Consider the following 23328-nt stretch of genomic DNA (forward strand, 5'->3'; position numbering starts at 1 on the left):
TGTGGCGTTCCGTTACGGGAGGTAGATGAACTGATGAGCAGGGCAGGTAACTGTTGGGAATGAATGGGCAACCGGAACCATGTGTTTGCGATTTGCCGTTGAAAGTGGTGTTTTCGGTATTTCCCGATGCAAATCAGATACTGAACCACTTGAGTTCGGCGCTTCTTTCTTGTAAATAGTTAACGGCAGTTTCAAACGCACTAATATGACCCCCTTATTACCAAAACTAAGTCCTTAAAAAATTTCTAAACGGTACTCCAACAGAATATTGCCCTTCGATTCGGTTCTAGTCTCGAACAAAATTTCCCTCTCACCCAATCCCTCAACCACCAGCTGACTTCTCCAGTAATCAGCTGACCACCAAAACACAACAATTGCGCAGGTGCCACCACTTTTTGCCACTCGCCCAATTCGACTTGTCATCGACTCCGCTTTCTTCCCCAAACAAAATTTTCAGGTGTCGCATCGTGGAACGGATTAAAAATAAATTTCTCCTCACCTCCCGGCCGGTAGGTGGTAAAATGTTATAAATCTAAATTTGCAGACAGTTCGCCGTCGAAAAACCATCGGAACGTCCCGCTCGGAAATGATTCAGAAGACAAAAGCGTGAAAACAAAGTGAACATCTCCCATCGTCGCTGGCCCACCGTCTCCATCGCATCGCCCTCGGTGACAACAATAGGAAAGGTGAGTCGTCCGCCGTGTTTGTCGTTTTGCATGAAATTTTAGTTTTGTGTGCGTTCGTGACCGTCGAGACAATCGGCCAAGCATTTAGCCCCAATTAGCGCATCGAAATGAACTGCGAAGTGAGTCAAGTTGTCGATTCCGCGACGAGTACTCGGGGCTGCACAAGTCCCTCAAGTTCTCACTTCGACCCCGCGATAATTCACAGTGAACAGTCTCCGGGACCCAAATCGCTTCGCAAATATTTGTCTGTCTTCAAAGTGATTACTGAAGTGGCTTCAGCTGCTTCCAGCCAGAGTCCCGTCGACTGAGGATGGGGGGCTGTTGCGCGACGGGACGGGACCGAAAAAAGTAAGTGAAAAGTCAATAATTGACGAGCGCGACTGCAGAATCTCGGCATTGGCTGGCTGCCAGGTTGGTTGTTTGTTTCTGTTTACTTACAGGTGTCAGTTAACGACAGTGCGTGCCGCAAACGAGCAAGTCAACACGAAATATTTACGGGCTGGGGACTTACTGCCTAATCGGTGGGATTTAAGGATTTGTGGTCCGGGTAGCAAATTAACAGCTACGGCAATCTGAGACTCCTCATTTGAATTAAAAAATTCTTGCGTACGTAGTCTGCGCCAAATTTACGAGATTGACGCGTAGTTTGCGCCAAATCTTCAACAGAATCGTGGTCCCATAACAGTTCGCTTGATGATATATCGCGTAGGTGATCGGTAAATTAATGAAGTTCGTACTGTAAGTGAAGTCTGACATCACTGGATGTATCTCATCTACATTCGCATTCTACTGAATTACGTGATCATCGCTAAATTCCGTTGATTGTTCATATTAGCGATATCAATGTCGCCAATGGCGGTTACACGAATTAGGGTTGAATTAGTAAAACTTGTTCTCGGGGAGTAACCTTTACTTGGATATTTATAATAAAGTGAATGTATGTATATATGGTTGCCCTTCACCCCTTGGCGGGGTATAGCACGTCATCCACCCCTACGCGCCATGGCTCGCGGTTACCTGTAATGCGCTTCAGGTCCCCACACGACTTCCCGAGACACTCGCACTCGTCCTCTACTGTTTTACGCCAAGTGCACTTGGGGCCAATGTTGGGCATATTTGTATTCGTAAAAACGAATACGAATAAATTCGTACGATGATTTTCTATGAATACGAATACAAATATTCCCAGCACTGCTGGGACCCACTCTTCCGATCTCTTGGTAGAGTGGTCTTTACCTAAAATCCAACTCTACTTCTCTCTCGAAATCCAGAGCCATTTGGACAAGCTTGTTAGGCGCGAATATGCAATAAAAAATCACTGTTTTGTGATATTATAATTTTATTATCCGCGTATATGCAATATAAAATCATGCAATATAAAAATCACTGTTTTATTATATATAGTAGTTTATTTTATCTGATTATAATGTCTCCACGAGACGAGAACTAGACAGAAAAAGCGTAATTATAATCAAGCGACTTATATTTATAGTCAGGTGGATAAGATGCTAGGTTGCAATTTGTAGCCGAATGTTTTGAGAACCAATCAATGTTTTGATTGTGTACATTTGTTTGTTGTCTTAGAAGTTAGATTTGTTATGGGAACTGAGTTGTGAGAACGAAATTTTCTCACAGTGGCATTGCACCTGACAAGCTCCATGACCCGGTTAGAGAGCAAACAGATGTCAGCAGTGCATTCTAGGTGTTTGAGGAAAGATGTCATCGTTCATTGCATTCCAGGATGCAACACTGGCGGACTTCGGTCTGGACCTGAAAATCCTTGGAGATTTTGCCCCGTGACACCATGTGACATTTTGCGCGATCATATGTCGCTCTGACTATTAGAAAAAAAACTATTAGTTTCCCCGGAATGCCCCTCCTTCGTAGAGCACTCTAGATACACTCTCTGTCCACGCTGTCAAAAGCTTTCTCGAAACCAATGAAGAGCAGGCGCAGCGAAGATCTATATTCCGCGTACTGCTCCAAAATGTTCCGTAGGGTGTTGATTTGGTCAATGCTGGAGGATCCCGAACGGAAACTAGCCTGCTCTCTGTCGATCAAGCTTTCGAGATGTTCTTTGGATTATTTTAGCTATCATCTTTGCAACGGCAGGGAGCACGCAGATATCCTTCCAATTGTCACACTCAAAACGTGTCCAAGTCAAATGTGGACGTGGCAATAATCAACACACCGTACAGAAACTACGGTAGCACTATGGCAAAGCCTCGATGTAGGCATGTGGAAATCAAACAATGCAGGATTCTTGAAATCATTGCGATCTGCGACACCTTGCGCTTCCCAGAGCAGCACAACAGCAAATGTTCGCTTGTCGTGACGTAGGCTACGCTTCTTCTTCTTCGGATTTATCTCGGTATCGGAGTTCGAGCGCATCACGTCCGCCATCACTAGCAGCGTTCAGTAACAAGAGCCATAACCTCTTCCGTTCGCTTGCTTGAAGCAGAGCATTTTTTCCTTGTCGCTTGTCGAAAGTGGTCAGACTCGCGCTGATCAGCAAAGAAGACTCGGAGCTCTCGTCTGCATACTGACCGCTGTGTATGCTTGTCACGGCCGGGAAAGTGCCCGATGAGCTCATCAGGAGTAGACTCGCTGAAGCGATCCGCGATGCCGGGGACTTATCCCCAAGGCAGTTCGGGTTCAGAACAGGGAGATCCACAATAGATGCTGTTATGGAGGTTGTAAATGCTGTTCATCGAACCGAGGCACACAGCCGCCGATCTAGATGATCTCATAACACTTGATGTCAGAAATGCTTTCAATTCCGTAAGATGGACAGATATGCTAGGCACATTAGAAAACTCATTCCACGTGCCGAACTATCTCTTGCGGATATTGAGGGATTATCTGAAAGACCGCTCCCTGCTCTATGAGACGCTAGAGGCCCAAGGGAGGATGGAAATCACGTCGAGTACAGCAAGGGATCCATCCTAGGGTCGGACCTCTGGAACGCTTGCTATGATAGTCTGCTAAGATTCGATATGCTCGAAAAGTCGCGTCTGGTCCGTTATGCAGACGACGTTGCGGCACTTGTTGCCGGACGCACTGTTGAACAGGCGCAAAGCAGATTTAGTATATTGATGCAACGGGTAAGCGGATGGATGACTGCTCACCATTGCCTTGCACTGGAAAAACCGGACTAGTCGTCTTGACCAGAAGGAGAATCCCGACCTTGCGTCCCAAATCGATCGGCGAGATGACTATAGAGTCGTCAACTTCGCCAAGGAGTGCAAAGTTATCGCTCGTCTACAGTTTAGTGAAATATTTTAGAATTTATGCACTACCTTTCTTATGAATATTTGAATTTAAATTATTTTTCGACCCCTAAATTCTATTAGATTGAATAGGATTTATTAAATTAGACAAAATATTATAACAAAAAATACTCCTACTACAATGCTACGAGATTTTCCCTACTCTTAATAACGGAAAAACCTGAATGCTTAGAAACAACTACTCAGTCGAAAAAATTCACAACGTTAATAATTAATTCAGTTTGTTTGAAAATTCCATGTCAACTGGAATATCGCTCTGTGTATCGCTCTGCGGATGATATGTAGTTATTGGTTGACGTTTGAGGGGAGCAGGTTGTAACTGCATTTCCTCTGGTGATTATTACGGATGGAACACCAAAGTGCGAAATCCACTCTCGACAGAGGCCCTCGGCACATGACTGTGCTTCTGCCATGCGATGCACTTTCTAGCCCAAGAATTAAAGTCCTTATTCATGGACAGCCAGAAATAGTTGCGTTGTGCGCAAGGTCGTTTACCAAGCGAAATAGTTCATTACGAAAAGTGACCAGAATATATGAACTAGAGCCCTTTTTGGATAATAGAGAACTCTTTTAACATTGAAATAATAAAAACTTGTTGTTTCTTTTTCGTTGGTGTGGGTATTTATTCTTGCAAATACCGATATTTCGGGAACCACTTGTTTCAACAAGTTGAAACTTGTTTCCACTGATGAAGGGAACAAGTGGTTCCCGAAATATCGGTATTTGCAAGAATAAATACCCACACCAACGAAAAAGAAACAACAAGTTTTTATTATTTCAATTAATTAATCGTTGGAAACACCGCATAATTTCACTCTCTTTTAACATGTTGTGCTGGGTGTCGTGCTTCTGGGCCATAGCAATTACCGAAAAATCGACTGCGGCTAGGATGTTGATCTCTTAGATCTGGGACGAAATATCGGCGATTAAGTTGTCTTTATCGGACACATGTTAAATGTCCGAAGTAAATTGGCTCATGAAAGTTAAATGAGGCTATGTGAGAGGCTCATGGTGAATGGCTTGCTTTCAAGGGAAAAACGGAAGTAATTTATGCTCAGATACGCGGCTAGTAATGCACCATCATAGTCCAACAGTTTTGAGAAGAAACCCAATGGTTGCCAGCTTTGGTTCACCATCTGGTGAAGAGCAGCACCTACTGCAATGTTTGAGGAATCAATGAACACGGCTACGGGTGCATATTGTTAAGGGATTGCCAAAAGTGTAGCGTCTACCAGCTGTTGCTTGGTTGTTTCAAATGCCTGGCTCCTGGAGACCACAAAACCTCTCGCGATTCTTTGATCTTAGGACCAGACAGGAAGGCATTGAATAAAGCTTGGTGGCCAGAAAACGACGGTAGAAGTTTACCATACCTAAAAGCCTACTAAGATCTTTAAGCGTCTATGGCAGGGAAAGGTCGCGATCAATTGCACCTTGTCTAGGTCGTGTTGTATGCTGTCAGGGGTGATGGAATGGCCTAGAAATTTTCCTTGCTATTGGGGAAATCTGCACTTTTCAGACGCTGGAAAATACACTCAAGATGTGCCAAATGCTTGGACTCGGTAGAAGATGCAACCAGAATATCATCCAAGTAAACGAAACAAAAGTCCAAGTTTCGTAGAACGGTGTGGATAAATCTTTAAAAGCGTTGCGCAGCATTGCACAGGCCAAAAGGCAAGCGTGTGAACTCGAAAAATCCGAAAGGTGTACAAATTACTGTCTTTGAAGTATCGTCTGGAGGGGATTTGATGATAAGCCTTGGCGTCATCCAAGGTCGATAAAACACGACAGTTTGCTAAATAATGCGCAGAGTTTTGGATGAGTAGAATGGGGTATCGATCCGCAATCGTCTGAGCATTCAGGCGCCAATAATCTCCACATTAGGCCTGACCATATAGAGTGGAGATGACCAACAGCTACTTTTTTTAAACCTTAGTAGTTTGAAGGAGTGTTGCGGTTATGGAAATAATTGTCGTCGCTGTGTCCCTAGGGAGTTTTTTTTTTGTTTTGCTGCGATAAACTTGCATGAGGTCGACAATCCATTTCGTAAAGTGAACGCATTCTAATCGGCCCTCTCGAACGCATAGCATACACGGCGAGTCGAGCATAGGAAGCGACGAGACACGGAGAACTTCTCACGCACCAAATGGTCATGCTCGGATACCATGTATTAAAGCGGACGCTCGAAACGTGGAAAGATGGCGTTCACTCTCCAATTGGTAATTTTGATGACTTGATATAGAATCAAGAATGAAGTTTCCAGCGAAACCAATCCAATGAGGTGAATTGGTAACATTGTCACGACAGATGAACTGAACTCAAAGGTCGGGGTACTGAAAAAGGCATTCCAAACCGTCTTTACAGTCTCGTGCCCTGCAAAATACGATAATAAGATATTTCCACCGTGGTGGAATGAAGATCAGGAAGCTTTTTTTCTATATCTACTCAGGCAAATATACTGGTTATTATACAAGAACTGACAAGGTACAAGTCGGCCATCAAGACTCCCAGAAAGTGGTTCTAGATGAACTATTGTCAGAATATTGAATGCATCAGTGAATCTGCTAGAATCAGTTAGATACTGACCAAGGAACGTAGGTGTCTATCGTTTCTTAAAAAATCGAAAGGCTCGTCGACGGAATCTTCTGTTGAAACCCTGGGACTGTTAGTTCAGACGCACTTTTCTGTCAGTGAGGAGGACTGTGAGTCAGAGCGTCGTTTTATGTTTAATATTGACTCTATCAAGGGTTCTGGAGTTTAGTCTCCTCGGCTTGAGCTGCAGCAATTTCTTCCGTGAAAACTATTATAATAATAATAATCGTCGGCACAACAATCCATATTGGATCAGGGCCTTGAAGTGTGTTAGAGCGCTTCATTCAAAACCTTAACGGTACACTACAGAACACTGTAGGAGGCAAAGTGGTCAGCATCACGCTCGTCCGAGATTGTTACTCTGATTTGACTCAGATACTCATTCACAGTTGAGTCAACTGGTATCCGACGTCAAATCACGATACAAATCCCACTGCCACCAGTGAGATTTGAACCGCGACCTTTCGTACGACAGCCTTGGGCTCTAACAACTCAGCTATCCGGACACGAAAACTATTACGGGAAGTTGAATATTACTAATCTGGGATAGTATATCCGCTGCATTGTTATCAGATTCAGATATGTGAACGAGTCTGGCGTTGAAGTGGCCAATAAAATCTAGTTGTCTTTGTTGACGTGGCGATGCTTTTACGGGTTTTTGGTCAAAAGCGAATATTATTGGCTTATGGTCCGTGAACATTGCCGCATTGCGCCCTTCAAGCGTGTGACGAAAAAACTGAACTGCGGAGTATATCGCCAACAGTTCCTTATCGTAAGCGCTGTTCTTAGTTTGCGTTGTGCTCAATTTTTTCAAATAGAAATCAAGTGGTTAACGTTGGCGCGTGTGAATCCCATTGCATGCAGGGGGTAGCATAGTTCCACGTTGAGTTGAAGGGGGGATCCCATTCAGGCAAAAGGGAGGTGTACCACCGAACATAGTGGTTTTGGATATGAAATGAAAGGTCTTGATTAGCACTTTACTAGGTTAATATTAGTTTTGACATTAGTTTCAAACTGAAGGAGTACGGGGGTCTGAAAAGGGTCATTTACTGCAATGACACATTCTCAGAAACTACACAAATCAACTATCTGAAAAAAAATATAATAGTATTATTAATAATGGTATATAACTATATTTATTATAAGTATATTTTTTAGAACCTTAGCTTTATTCTAGAGCCACCAAAGCATGACACAAGTTTGGTGGAAATCGCACCATTACTAACTATAATGGGTCAAAGTTGTCACTATTGTGCAAATTTCTTGCATTCTATGACTTTGGATGGCAGTCTCATACTAAAGTGAATGGTCTGATAAACTAAATGCATAAACATTACGAGTTAAGTACAAATGGGGCAAATGACCAATGCTTATATAAGCAATACACAAAACCTTTTATAACTGAAGCGTTCAGCTTCCGATTTCTCGACTTGTTTATAATTAGGCCATGGTCATTCAGGCGTTGTAATACTTGACAAAGATGATCATAGAGCTCCTCTGGCGTGCGTGAAAAGATGATAATGTTATTGATATAACAAAATCAGTCTTGCAAAACGTTATCCATGAAATAATGGAATATCTGGGCAGCGTTCTTGAGACCGAAAGGCATGAATTCAAATTTAAGATCAAACAGTGTAATAATTTCAGTCTTTTCTTGTCTCCTGAAGATTTGAAAGTATAGTCTGCCCAGGTCAAGAGTAGAAAAGATTTTACTTTCGTGAAACGTTGTACAGTCTTGGATCCTAGGTATCGGATATTTATCTGGCATAGTCATTTTATTAGATTCATGGAATTCTCCACAAATTCTTTTTTGTCGGGTATATTGCACTTCTATAATGGCTATCTGAAGGAGAAATGATTCCGCCGGCAATCCAGTTGTTAATCTCCTTTCGTCCGTATCTGAGTTTTCGGGTGAAAGATGTCGAGTTCTGCCTTTATACCCTTTTAAAAGTTGATGATATTCGCCGGTAGATATGTAGGAACTTGGATATTCTGCCAGTTTTCCTTTCGTTGAGAGTTCTGTGTTTCCGCCAAGTCGAAGTTTGCGCTTTATGCCAGGCAATACATGATAGTGATGTGAAGAGTCATTTTCGAGAATTGGTTGAAAAATGTCTGCAACAATGAAAGTCCATGGAAATGAGCGTCGAAGATTGAAGTTTTTGTGGCATTCGCTGCGTACAGTGCAAAATTGCTTTTCATTGTTTTTGCAAGGGATCTCCATAGTGTATTCGTGAAAGCACATCCACTCCAGTATCAACAAGAAAACGTGTGTCCCAAGATTTTATCCAAAATATTGAGGCGTTTGTTAGAGCTGGTTTCGCTGACAGTAGCCTCAATACGTACCGGCGCGGTTAGTTTTCCGGCACATTCCATTGACACGGGTACAATGACATGCTTCTCCTCTAAACTTTCGATAATAGGAAAAGAGTTTTTCTTCCTTTCAGAAATTTGGTGATCATCGGCAACGGGTATTGGTTCTGTCACTTTGAAACTTCTTCTACGTTTCGGCGGACGAGAGAGGTTTCCGGGCTTTCTTGTCAGGACGTCGATAACGGCTTGTACCTGATCCATTTTGCTTGATGAGTTTGCTGGTGAGCTGTTGCTTGTATCGCAGATTTCGCAGTTATATCTGGATTGAAGCAACTAATTGATGTTAGGCGGTGCCCATAATGCGGTTTGCGTGTTCTGCTAACTTAGTTAAATCATTGAGCTCTTCCTCAGAGCAAAAATGCATCGAACTTTATCTGGGAGATAGTCTAAGGAAAGGGTTTCAAGAATACTATTTGAGCATTGTTCGTAGACAACACTTCGGGTTCGTTATAGGAAGCGGGGCGGTTTATCATCGCCTCTGGGATGTCTCCGTAGTGAACGTCGCAAATATAATTCTTGAGACTCGGAAAAGATCTTGATTACTCCTTTCTTGGTAGCCTCATACTTACCCTCTGCTAGTGAATGATCTGCATCTGCATGTGATGGAACTTTGTACTATCGGAAGTCATTCCAGGCATGAACATTTTTATCAATAATTCAAGTCGATTTTTTCGTCGAAAATACGAATTTGCTTTCCAAACTTCGGCATTCTGCGAAAAAAAACCTAAAATTATAATCAGGTGTACTTCTTTAGCTGCACTTATCTAGTTTATGAAAAAAGATTAGTATGCTTCCAGAAATGGTGATCCAAAGGAGTTCTACCCCCTAGCGCGGAAGACCTTCAAAAAAACTTGGTTTGTTTGTACGGTCCTACATCCGCCATTTTGTAAAAAAATGTCAATGATATATTTATTTCTTACTCTTGAAGAGTTACTTAATCGATTGGTATATTGGTTGTGGACTATAATTTAACAATGTGCTCACAGGAAAAATTGGGAAGAACCTCCTTTCTTGGGGGCTCTAAACAGATATAACTCATTAAGACGGGGTCAGTATCGCCACTTTCAGGGTTCGCACTTAAACCGCCAAATATGCTTTCCACTCAATAAAACACAGTGCATACTATAAACACATTTGTTTTATTCCAAGAGAGTTTTGCCTTTAGCCTTTTGTAGCTTTCTACGCTTACAAGATATACGTAGCCATGGTTCGTTATATTTCCTGTTCGTCTTAATGTACGGGTCTATTGTGCGTTGGCAGGATTCAAAGAATCGGGTGTGTAGGTGCAATTGGAGCCCCGCAGTCCTGCCTGGCAGATGCCTCTGGATCTCCACATTAAATACGCTGTAGCATGCAATGCCGTCAGACTACAAGAATCCGGATATTGGATATTGAAGCTGTACGGCGATAGTAACATCCTAGACAAAGTACCTCGAGAACTCTGCGTTTGTAACTGACTACCCCACACGCAAGGCGAGCTTCACGAAGAGTTATACTGTGGACTTTCCAACCAGGCAAAATGGAGGACTGACCAGGTGTTCCAAGGTTATGACACCGTATTCTTCATCGACGGATCAAAGATGGTTTGTGGAGTCGGTGCAGGTGTTTTCGGATACACACAGCCGAGTCGTATGATTTCTTCCAATTGGAAGTAATGGCGAAACTGGAAGCCTGTTGATGGCTGAGGCGTGATGCGACCTCCAAGTGTAACATGGCCATTCTAACCCGAAGTCAAGCACCATTAAGGCTATTTACTCAGTGGCGTCATCCTCTAGGTCGGTGAGCCAGTGCAGGTACGCGCTGAACAGTCCCCGCTCACAGGAGCATAGAGGGGAACAAGCGGGCTGACGGAGTGATCAAACGCGACTCTGCTCTTCGGAAGACACAGTTGGCTTCCGTCTGGCGACTATCAGGAGCAGAAGGTACTCGCTTTACTTAACCACTACTGAATTCGAATGGAAAACCTCACTCCCTGCACCAATCCGAAGAGGATTTGGTCCACTTGTACCAAGACCCGATCGCAAGGGCTTTTGGGCAAGGCGGGTGCAAGTGCGTTTATAGGGGACCATGCCGCCAGACTCGACATACAATTCCCACTGCCAAAACTGGCGAGGGAGAAACCCTTAGGCTCTTTTTTTGCGATTGTTAGGGAGAGCTGCTGTCTTTCATGACTATTACGAGCTAGCTCTAAAGACCTGAGCCGGTTGCCTTTACAACACCAGTCATGTACCTAAGAGTTTGTGGCATCAAAACAGGACACCACAGCGGCAATTGGTCTCCTCGGTGCGGCCACTGATAACTACCAGCTGTTTTTTATCCATTTTGTTCCACAGATGTAAAATTCAATATTTCAGCTTGATTTTGGTAGGGATCATAGCCACATATGTATAAAATATGTGGGTTAAAACTTCAAGCGAATTTGTTGTCTAGTTTTAGACGTTTCGTTACATGTTACATGCCAAAATAATTAACACTAATTATATGCATTGAATGTGAACTCTAGTATAATGCTTTTTCCCAATGAAAAATTGCATTTAACCATGTGAAAATTTACTGTAATCATAATCTTATGCCCAACTAAGTATAGCGTTCTGTGACGAGATAAGTAAAGCATGTGCTGTATTGATATAAGCCTCAGAGTTTCGCTTAGTAATCCTGAATGTTATTGAAGTATCAAGTCGTGTTTTTCAGAGGTACCGAATATTTAGCTACTTGAGAGAGTTCCATCAGTGACATTTTCCTTACCTCGTACCGGGGACCATCAAGAAAGGAGAAAGGAAATATTGTTCGTTGGGAGTTGTGACTGGCCCTCCACTTTTATATAATATTTCCGTTAATCGATTTCATAGAATATTGATGTCGGAAGATTTTATATTTGGAGCATGATTGAGTGACTGTTTATCAATCTATTTTGTTCGGTTGTAACAAGTGATTAAATTAAATTGTGTCGATAGAACTTACACCGTAATATTTTCTTTATGCACAATCAATGTTGATAGAATTAATCACGTCCCTTCCAATTTCCAATGGAAATGTGTCGTTGTTTTGAATAAAACATGCATATCACCACTCTCGTAACATTTTTATTGTTAGCAGTGAATCACTCTAGGCATCTGTAATGTGTAACGCACGATTTTTTAAGTTTTATGTGTGTAATTTTGAGTTTGATAAGTTGTATTTCTTTTCTCACTAGAGCATGCAATTTTCTTTACCGTTCGATGTTTTGCTGATATTCAAGAAACATGCAGTCACTCAGGTGAGATAACTCCGTACAAATTTTATTTTTTGTCCACAAATAATTTTACTTTCTATTCTAAATGGCTTTATTGCTTTATTATCGCTTTCAATACATAAAATTGCAAATGAAATATGGCGGATAAGAAAAATGATTGTGGTCTTAAGAAAGATTAATTTATTTCAGGCAATCTCAAACATCACTTTGGCCCCAGCGTAGGATGCCCAGCACACTTCTTTTCGCAATCAATAACGAGGGTCGTATCTATGCTCTGTCAACAGGCTCGTCAGCATGGCGAGAGTTTCTTTATCTTGGATTAGAATTCAAGAAAGTATGTGCCGTCCCGCATTTCATGTGGGCCATAGGTGGCGATCGTCAAGTTTACGTACATGTACATGGTCTCGATATACCGATTCGAGTTAAGGAGGTGTCATATGAGAACGAACGATGGCTACCCATTGAAGGATTCAGTCACAGGCTATTGCCAACGGACCGGTATCATTTTTCCTCGGCAGATGGTAGCATAGATAGAAATATTGATCGTATCCGTCTACCATCAATGGCATGGCAGTGGGAAGGTGATTGGCATTTGGAGTGTGATTTGGATGGTCAACCATTGGATCATGATGGTTGGGCGTACGCTATAGATTTTCCAGCCACATATCAGGCGAAAAAATCATGGAATTCGTATGTTAGGAGGCGGAAGTGGGTAAGTAGTGGAGTTCGTTGCATGTCTGAGTGGTTTTTAAAGTTTTGAACAAAACGGAACCTTATTGAAATAGATTCATTGGATGTCTGTCCGTCTGTCTGTCATACTTAACTAACTCGAAAATAGCAGAACGTACTACCACGAAATATAGTGGGAATTAGTGACATAATTTTTCGGTCAAATTTTAAAGGTCCCATACACGTGAAAGGGGTTTGTATTTTTTTCATAATATGGCCAAGTAGTGCTTTTTGCTAGCCAAACGTTCAATATTAACTGAAGGATAAGGGAGTTAGGGCAAATCTCGCCCTCAGGCCGATTTCAATTTCTTAGCCCTTCTACAGACATTTAAACTTCTTAAAAATATGGCCTACGGGATATCGAAATGACAGAATCGTAGCTAAAACTTGGCTGCAGAATATGGAAATTAATTTATTAAAATAAATAATTTAATTTAGGAGTAGTAGCTCTTCAAAGGCAAACTTTTTGTTTGACGTCCTCAAAATTTTCCGGTTTAATCTAATTTTTGAGGAATTTCAATATTACCATTATTACCCTGACTTAAAGCAAGGATAACTCGGAAACAATCTCACCAATAAAATAGGGAGTCTATGCTAACCATTTCAATTCAAAATAGAGTTCTCATCAGAGGAATATTTTGACATTCACTTAGTACTTATCACTTGAAGGATGTAATGACAACAGTTAAACAGCAGCTAGAGAATAGAAGAGCATTGCGGTATCCGGAAGCAAACGTTTTCTGTAGACTTGAAGTTCGAGTAAGAGGTGCGTAATACGGGAAATCGGGACCGGCGGCGAAAATCCAACATGCAGCCTTATGCGATTATCTCAAGAGTTGGGGCTTTCAATTTCGACGGTATGCCACATCATTCAAAATTTAAACGTGCATCCTCAGAACTACGTAGTCCGAGATAACTTTTGTGACTGGGTGCAAAAATGAATTATGGAAAATCGTGACTTCACTAAAGGTATTTTATTCACGGACCCAAGAAAGGACCTTTAATATCGCAATAGCCACTTGAAATGACTTGTGGAATGCTTTTGATATTTCAGTTGCTCTCATGTCATTACCTAAATTTCACGTGTCGTTATGCGATGTGGGGGATCGCATCAGAATTTGAAATATTAAAAGGAAGTTGAAATTGGAAAAGTAAAACCGAACCCGCCCGTGGAGTCAGAGAACTCTTGATGTGAATGCCGCGATCGGAAAGGAAAATTCACGATGAATCAAATTCTCATGCCTTGGGGTCTTTAGAGTCCGCACTCTACCATGACATCTTCCAGCTATGATTATTGAAGATGCAAACTTTGTTTTATTAAATATTGCATCATCCTAGTCAAACAACAAGCGGTTTACCGCGGCGGACTGCGGACACGTGAATAATTACAGATGGATACCGAAAAAAGGTAGAAGTTCTTCTTCATGGGACATCATCTTGGAAACGAAAATCGCATCGGGGTACATTCAACCACTTTTGAATAAAACTATTCCGCCGTACGCAGTCCGCGAGCTGTTTGACACCACCTTTCTGTTTGGCAATCCTTTTAATGTTACGTGGACTCTATAGAGAGTTAAAAAGAACTGGGGAAAGGGAGGGATCCTCAAATTAAAAAATTAGGAGGAGGAGGTGGAGGAGGTGGTTTGGCGGAAATATTCACTCTTTTCAAAGGATTGAGACCTAAGTTTCTAAGAAGTTTTAAGAGAAATAGACGAAATTATGATTAAAAAAAATTTATTTCTAATTCTACATAAAACGCGTCTTTAAAATATATTCTGTTGGTAGAAATTGGCCTTAGATGCAGCTTTTCTTGCGAATTTATGCGCTCGTTAATTCAACAGACACTTTCGTATCAAGTGTGAATTATCATCTTCTTAATCGAGGCGAAACAATATCAACGACGACAAATCCGCTGATTTGTAGGGGGCCAAAAATTCTTCGAACGCAGCCAATAGTTCGCAATTTTTCTTATTAATAACCCAAGTCTCCGAGGAATACATGAGGACTGGCAAGATCATTGTCTTGTACAGTAAGAGTTTTGACTCTATGGTAAGACATTTTAAGCGAAAGTCTTTGTAAGTTGAAATATGCTCTCTTGGTTGCCAACAACCGTCCGCGGATTTCATCGTCATAGCTTTTACCGGTTGTGATTTTCGACCCTAGATAGGAGAAATTATTATATTAGTTGTAGTCTCCTATCTTCATTCCTCCCGTTTGATCAGTGCAATTTGATGTTGGTTGGTTGGATGTTGGTTTTCGAAACTGACTTTGCCACCATATATTTTGTCTTGCCTTCATTGATGTGCAGCCCAAGATCTCACACCGATTGCCACCTGCTCGATCTGGATGAAGACATTTTGTATGCCTCGAGTCATTTTCCCCATGATATCGATGTCGTCAGCTTAGGCCAGTAGTTGGATGGACTTAAAGAGGATCATACCCCTCGCATTTACCTCAGCATCACGGATCACTTTCTCCGGGGCCAGGTTAAAGAGGATGCACGATAGGGCATCCCCTTGTCTTAGACGGTTGTTGATGTCGAATGGTGTCGAGAGTGATCCTGCTGCTTTTATCTCGCCGGCAGAGAGAAAATTTGGTCTGTTGCTGATTGCCTTGGACTGAAGCCTCTTTGGTATGGGCCAATGATGTTCTGGGTGTATTGGGGCTATCCGGCCTAGCAAGGTAGTGGAGAATACCTTGTAGATCGTACTCAGCAACTCTATAATTGCTGCACTGCATGATATCCTACTTTTTATGTATGAGACCGATAACGCCTCGTTGACAGTTGTCAGGCATTGATTCGCTGTCCCATACCTTGAGCACAAGTTGATGAACCACTTGGTGTAACTGGTCGCCTCCATATTTAACCAATTCGGCTGTAATTCCACCCTCCTGGCGACTTATGGTTTGCAAGACGGTGGATTGCACGGACTGTTTCTTCTATGCATGGTGGTGGCAACATTTGTCCGTCGCCTTCAGTTAGCGGGACCCCCAACTCGTCGAAATTTTGGTTGTTGAGCAGTTCATCAAAATACTCAACGCATCGCTCTAATATGCCCATTCTGTCGGAAATCAGACTTCCCTCTTTGTCTCGCCAGGGTGAGCATCAAGGTGTATAAGGCTTCATCCTGCTGACTTGCCTGGTGCGGTTCCTCCCTGTACTTTTCGAGTTCACAGACCTGTTGGTTCTCCCAGGCTTCCTTCTTTCGTCTGTGAAGTCGCTTCTCCGCGCGTGCCCGCGTCCTTTGAGAATGCGACATTACTCGGTATGCAGCATTCTTCCGTTCCGTTGCTAGCTTACATTCATCGTCAAACCAGCCGTTCCGACTTTTTTTGCGGCTGGGGCCAAGTATGTTTGTGGCCGTATTTATGATAACGTTCTTCAGGTGATTGTGAAGATCATTTGTTGATGCTTTATCTCGAGGATCTCCTTAATGGTGTTGCGGAGGGCGGTGCTGTGGATGGCTTCAGTGTTTACTCTCCCCTGACTGTCAGAGAGAATTGTAGGTGGTGTCGCAATTCAAGCTCGAAGCACTATGCGTTCTTTTCTGTGTAGGGTTGTCAGCCCTACCTAATCCCCAACCTGGAGGACCAGTTGGCACAATTTGTCCGGTTTTTAGGGAAAGAATGGTGTGGATGCCATCAAGCCTATCTATGAAGATCTGAGCAAAGGCGCTCTACTAGAGCGATTTGTCGAGGCTTTACGCAGAACAACAATGAGAGTTTGAAGGAACTTATTTGGAAAATCTCACTAAAGCACTTGAGTTGAGCCTCTGTCATCGTTGAAATTGGAGCTTGTGTGGCAGCTTGTGTCTTCAATGAAGATTCTTTGCTTTACTAACCTCCATGTAGGGTATGAAACTTAGTGGACCAAGCGCCCATGAATGGACGCAACAAGCCGAGCGCAGCCGGGAGCTGAAAACAAACTAACGAAACAAGATTCGTCGTAGACAGGAACAAAAAGTTGCTTTGACATTATGGATGATGGCAACATTCTTTATGACACTAGCATCGCTGATTCAGTGTAAACTAAGGCGATATTTTAAAGCGTTCTTCTCACAACTCACGTTTTCAAAGTCGGTGCATTTACGAGGTAACGCTCGAGAGTTTTTTTTTTTAAATTTCTTAATGTTTTTTAGTTTGCAGTAGCAAATTTTTTTCGTAAAAATCGTGAGTTTCACTTCAAAGTGTTCCCAAAAAGTGAACAATTGAAATTTCGAAAAATCCTCCCAGCATTAACTAGGGAAAGCGATTATCTAATGAAAGAACTTTGATTTTTGACTTCATATGATCCAGAACCGAGTTATGAGGGGCACCACAATTCAACTTTTTTTCGGAGACGATTCCAAATGACTGTTGCCATTGGGTGCCATACCTTAATGTACCATTGGTTTTAATAAACAGATTGTAACTGGGCCTGTTTTTGCCCGAATTAACGTTACTCCTCCTTTAACGAGAAAGTTGTCTTATCAGAAGTCACGTTGGTTTTCAGCTATTTTGACGCTCCACTTGGCACAAATAAGGCGACGAGGGTAATCAGCTACGTTTAATTTTTCAGCCATTTGAATTTTATATGAAAACCTCTTTAAATTATTATGATTTATGTCTCCAAGACTGGCTCGAGAGATGCCTAATTTCTAAAAACACCGTATGCTCGACGATGCTGGAGACTTCTCAAGAGTGGTTCTTACGGCTTCGATATTTTCATCGGAATGCTTTGTTCGCCTTTTGGATGGCAGTGCATTTTTTGAAGTGTGCTGCTCCATGATATAATTCTCCTTCGACGAGGATTTTCAACGTGATGTAACATTAGTCGATGTGACAACGCTATCAATAGGTCTAGGGTTGCCTATTGTTCCTACTTTAAATGGCCAGCTCCGTACTGTTATGTATATAATTTAACTTGGGGAAAATACATAATAATTTTTCGGACCTTTTTTTGGTAAAAAATATTTTTGCGTCGATTTTTATTGTTTCGATGATATTTTGCCTATTTTGGAATTATCCGGAGCTGCCCCACCACCCAAACCCGCAGATAGTCGAAAGTTCACTGTACTAATATTTTTGCAGGTTCATATCTTAGAGTGAAGACTTAGCTACGATTCAGGGGTTATTTCAATGGCTCACCTATAAAGTTTGTGAGTTCTTATGATTTTAGCATTGTAGAGATGGTGACTTAATGAACGTCTAGCTTCCAAGATTTCAATTTGTTTAAGTATCTCAGAGATAGCGATATTCTTTCTGAATAGTGTACTTCTTAAATGGATGTAAGGTACGTGAAAAATACTAAGCTTAGAATAATTCCTACAGGTTCGCTTCAGACGGTATAGTGCTTTAAACTCATGGTGTGCCATTGCTCCACTTCACAAGGATCCCACCCAAGAGCCATTCATCGATGTTGCCATAGGGGGAACAAATGTCCCCAGTGCAGATACGGGTACACTTTTAGTTTGGGCTGTGACCGCCCATGGTCGGGTACGAGCTTTGTGACCTTACTCAGTCTCTATATTAACTATTCATAAACTTTTCAGGTAATGTTTCGCTCAGGTGCAACGACGACGGCACCGGAGGGTCTTCGATGGACCGCAATCACCACACCTTCAGGCTGTGAAGTAGCACAAATTAGTGTGGGATCGACTGGACTAGTGTGGGCCGTTCTGTATAACGGTCGAGCTATAGTTCGCTCCGGCGTTACAAAAAATTCTCTTACTGGAGAATCGTGGCTTGAAGTAAAGCCGCCCGGGACTGGTTTGAAAATAACTCAAGTATCTGTGGGAACCGATTCGGTTTGGTGTGTTACAAATGATAATCACGTTTGGTTCCGACGCGGAGTGAAAGGTGAAGCGGCAGGAATTAGTGAAGATGCAGCGATAGGTAGTGGCTGGGTGGAAATGGTTGGAAATATTTCAATGGTATCGGTGGCAGCGAATGATCAAGTATTTGCTGTTGGGTCTGAGGACAGGGCGCTTTATTTTCGATCGGGAGTATCCTCTTCTGATCCCACAGGCAAAAAATGGAGACTGATACAATGTCCAATGCAACTAAGTCGAACTTCAAGTACGGCAAGTTTAATGTCCCGAAAGAGTGGCAGCTCTTCTCCCGGCTCAAAACATCGTAGTCTTAGTAGTTTATTCAAGGAAAAAGCTCACGTAGAAACATCGGCTATTATAGAGAATATCGAAGAAACATCGCGTAGTGCGCCAACAGACAATCAGCGTCACAAACCAGAGCTTTGGCAAAAACCAGCGAATTCTCCCCCGAATGTAGGCAGCTATAATGGTAATCGGAGGAGCATGCAAGTAACTACCGAGCAAGCGTCCTCGAGCGCTCCGGCCAGTGACGTTCAAGAAATTTCAGGCAAGCCTTTTGAGACGCAATTGAAAAATCCTCGAGCTTGGTCTCCGGTTCGCAGCGTTGGTTCCATTGTGGGAACTGAAGCTCACCCTGAAACGGACTCCGTTGTATTCAATGCTGATGTTTCCCGCGATGCTGGGGTTTTTGGAGACGATGATGATCATGGAGGGTCTCAATATTGGGCCGAGTGTGATGTGATTTGGACATGTTGTTCTGCTGGAGCGGTCTCCGTCGATCCTTCTCAATTGCCAACTTGGTTTAATGATAACTATGGAAACTCAGATCAAGCTGAATTGTCACAGGAATGGAGGCTACATAATCTTGATCAACTCAAGAGACGGTCGGAAGCATGGAAGGATTTGGACTTAGAGAAGTATGAGAAAGCCGTCGAAATGTCGTCATGGGTGAAAAGTGGTGAAGCACGCGCACAAAAACCAGGAGGAATATTCGAAGATTGTCTAATAGAGTTGGAGTGGGTTAGTTCGGCTGGAAATGGACTTGATTCCGGCACGCTCACCGTACTCAATCCCGACGGTGTGACAACGAAAATGCAATTTTCTTTGTCAGAAATAACTTGTGTTCAGTGCTGTAGTGAGCCCGGGAATCCCCGCATTGCTTTGCATGCTCCGCGACTTCCAGCAGGATCTTCACCATTGAAATTACAGTTTTCTGGTGACACAGAAATGGAGGACTGGCTGTCTTATTTGACATCGGTTTGTTGTCAGATCAATGAAGTGCATGGACGGCCAAACAATAATTCCATTTGGATAACAAGTAATTTGGGAGATGTTTTCGTATTCGATCCTGGCAATTTGAAAGCGTCGCAATGGAATGCTGAGAAGGAATGCTATCAGCTAGAATCTGACTTAACAGCTAGGGAGACTCCATATTACAACACTTTATACAACGGGTGAGTGCAGTCTTTGATCTAAAGATTAGCTTGATTTATTCTGCTTTGTTTTCGATGTCCTTAGAATGGCTCCGGGAACTGAACTCATTATTACCGGGTGCGTGTATGACGATGGCGATCAAATTCGATTTGACTTGCAGTGCCACCCCAATATAAAAGTGCGTCACAAAGTAGAGAAATTACGTATGATTGCAATGCATTTGAATCCTAGGTACTGCTGGTATTCCTTTCTTTGTAGCCCTAACTAAGTTTTGAATGTTTTCAGATTTAATGAGAAGGTAACATGCTTGAATTCCATGGAGAATTCTGAATGGCAGATGGAGTTGAGAAATCCTAAAATGGTATTTGCCCCGGGGGCTGAATTCAAACTCGTCATAGTTTCAACAGCTTCAGGATATCAGATCACCGTAAACGATGCTCCATATTGCGAATTCCAACACCGAATTGATCCTGAATCTGTGACCTCCTTGTACGTTAGTGGACGCGTGAAACTCTTCGCGATCACGTATCAAAGCCCTTCTGTCATCACTCCTCTGACTGACATTTTCTGGCGGCAGATTGGTGGTCATATTCGACGAGTCAGGACATGCCAAGCGGGTGTAACGTGGGGCATAAGTTGTGATAATACTGCTTGGGTTTATACTGGAGGCTGGGGTGGGCAATTCCTCAAGGGACTTGAAGCAAGCACCGGAAAGATTCATCCAATGACTGATACTCATAACTACTATATTTACGAAAATCAGCGCTGGAATCCGCTAAGTGGATACACATCTACTGGACTTCCAACAGATCGTCACATGTGGAGTGACGTAACAGGAAAGCACAAAAGGAGCAAGGAGCACACAAAACTACTATCCATGCACTGGCAATGGGTATCGGATTGGTTGGTAGATTTTCATGCACCAGGTGGAGTGGACAGGGATGGCTGGCAATATGCCGTCGATTTTCCCGCTTCTTACCACGGAGTCAAGCAATTCACAGATTATGTTCGACGAAGACGGTGGTATAGGAAATGTCGCCTCACGACGAGTGGGCCCTGGCAGGAGTTAGGAAATACGAAGATACTAGACGTATCGTTGCAACCAGAAGACGATACCGTTGACGGGCCGGTCACGGTTTGGGCTATTGCGGTCAACGGAGATGTTTTATTACGAAAAGGTGTTTCTCAATCCAATCCCAGTGGCTATTCATGGGAGCATGTGCCAAGCGAGCAACCGCTCATTTCCATTAGCTGCGGACCGAATGGAAAAGTTTGGGCGATTGGTAAAAATGGATCAGCATTCTTCCGATTTGGTATTAGTGTTGAGAAACCTCAAGGTGAAGCTTGGCAGCCAGTCGAAAGCCCGTCCGGAGTAGCATTTAAGCAAATATCTGTTGGGCTGCAAGGAATTTGGGCTTTGGACTCAACTGGTCGTCTGGCAGTGCGCAAGGAGCTTACGAAGACTTTCCCAGAAGGTACGCATTGGCAGATTCTACCCAATGTTCCCAATCATCCGCCACATTCGGAAGGCAGTGTTGGATTCAAGAGTATTTCGGTGGGAACAGAAGTGTGGGCAACGTCTTTGAGTGGATTTGTTTGTAAGCGATGCGGTATAACAAAGGATAATCCGGCTGGAACAGGGTGGCATCTAGGAATACCGGTAAATTTCCATAAAAATAAATTATTTTCTGTCTCTCTTATTCTTAAATTTTTTGCAGGGTCAATGGCAGTTCGTGTCTGTTACCGGCTATGAGTGAACCAAAGCTCGGATATCGTCTGTTTCGACGTTACCCTTTTTTATTTATACATACAAGACATGATATTTGGAAAGACTCTATTTCTATTATATACATAAGTAAAAGCTTTTAAGACATGGGCACATTTTTTATAAAAATATTTCTGTGTTTACATATTGTAGCTACTTTGATTTGTTTTCAATATATTTGTTAAAACTTTGTTTGTTGCTTTATTTAGATTTGACCGCGCTAATTTTTCGCAAGTAATAATTGCTTTTAAGTTATTTTTGTATTTATTATTATAGTTCTAGTCTAATGTCGATATTATTGTAAAACACAGTGGCAGTTCAATAAAAATAAGTAAATTCTCTGATTGATCAATTTCATTGATGTTTTTTATAAATTTCACTGCAAAATATGCACAAGTTTCTCAATATTGGTCAAAGGTTTTTCAGAATGCTCCATTACAAGAACAAGAACGAAAACTTTCTCAGCAATTCCAACTGAACTGTTATTATATGATAGGTCTTCTGGAAGACTTATGGACTGATTTTAAATTGACGCAAATACTGTCATTCCCATGCCTCTTTGTGGTAAACTGTCTCTGTTTGAGTCACTCTTTACTCTTTCATTCATTTCGTTCATTTAACAATACCTAGTTCATGAATTTCATCTGAATTCCACGACGAGTTGGTTTTCGGCTGTGGTGGTGACCAGTCGTGGTCTTCTTGGAGGACAATTATCAACGCCAGACGAGCCTCGTGAAGGTTGTGTGGTACTCGATTCCCCCTTTAAGGACGCCATGTAAGATAGATCAGACAGCTCCATCTGGTACTCCATCAGTCCACGGCATTTAGTGGAGGCGCGAATTGCCAGATTGTGGCAGTGGGCATGTAGATAAACTGTCTTCCTTATTATCTGGCGGTTTGCTTTGTCCGCCCGGTTTAGTACTTTTAAAGTGATTCCCGGGGCGATAAAGCGGGCAATCAGATATTTTATTACTTGAAGCCTTTGTTCTGGCTTGAGAGAAACTGTCGTAACGACTGTTAATTGCCGACCGAGGACCTACAAGTTGAAGTTTACGGCTCCTCTTGCCTCATATTTGGCCCTAGGATAACTGAAGACTTTCACCGTCGATAGCGACCCAATGGACTTGTCGCCCAGTTGTGCGGTGTGGTGGAAGATCTTCCTTTTTCCGGGGACATTTGAAGCCACTATGGAAAAACATTCATTCAGGTTGAACTCAAGATCTCTCTCGGCGAAGAAGTTGATTGTTCCCGATAAAAGGTCCTCGGTATTTCTCCCACTGTCCGCCAGTATGCGAGTTTATGCGAGGCATGGTGTTCCTTTGGGTGACATTTTACATAGTGACGAAATTAAAAAGCGCTTGCGAAGTTGGGCCGCCCAGTTTTAGCCCTCTGTGTATTTGCGTTTCAGCTATCGGGGATCCTC

The 23328-nt window shown here is 42.5% G+C and overlaps 1 protein-coding gene across 4 annotated transcripts; it reads left to right on the forward strand.

The window, feature by feature from the left end:
- The first annotated feature begins 397 nt into the window (after positions 1-397).
- LOC119647887 (tectonin beta-propeller repeat-containing protein) lies at positions 398-22262 on the forward strand. Of its 4 annotated transcripts, none has more exons than XM_038049181.1 (8): positions 398-686; positions 12129-12191; positions 12357-12879; positions 18207-18371; positions 18428-20160; positions 20225-20371; positions 20426-21800; positions 21859-22262. In XM_038049181.1, the coding sequence occupies exons 2-8, from the start codon at positions 12178-12180 to the stop codon at positions 21895-21897; spliced, it is 3996 nt and encodes a 1331-aa protein (XP_037905109.1). In that variant the 5' UTR covers positions 398-686; positions 12129-12177; the 3' UTR covers positions 21898-22262. The 4 variants fall into 4 exon arrangements, with proteins under 4 accessions (XP_037905109.1, XP_037905113.1, XP_037905111.1 ...); XM_038049183.1 differs by lacking the exon at positions 398-686 and adding an exon at positions 786-1034; XM_038049184.1 differs by lacking the exon at positions 398-686 and adding an exon at positions 11605-11628.
- The last annotated feature ends 1066 nt before the right edge of the window (positions 22263-23328 follow it).

This window comes from Hermetia illucens, chromosome 2 (assembly GCF_905115235.1).
Source record: "Hermetia illucens chromosome 2, iHerIll2.2.curated.20191125, whole genome shotgun sequence".
NCBI lineage: Eukaryota > Metazoa > Arthropoda > Insecta > Diptera > Stratiomyidae > Hermetia > Hermetia illucens.

Bases quoted from the DNA above. Each gene is read 5' to 3' on its own strand.
- LOC119647887 (XM_038049181.1), top strand. The intron at 18,372-18,427 runs GTACGAGCTTTG...TAAACTTTTCAG, and splicing joins CTGTGACCGCCCATGGTCGG to GTAATGTTTCGCTCAGGTGC. The intron at 21,801-21,858 runs GTAAATTTCCAT...AATTTTTTGCAG, and splicing joins GGTGGCATCTAGGAATACCG to GGTCAATGGCAGTTCGTGTC.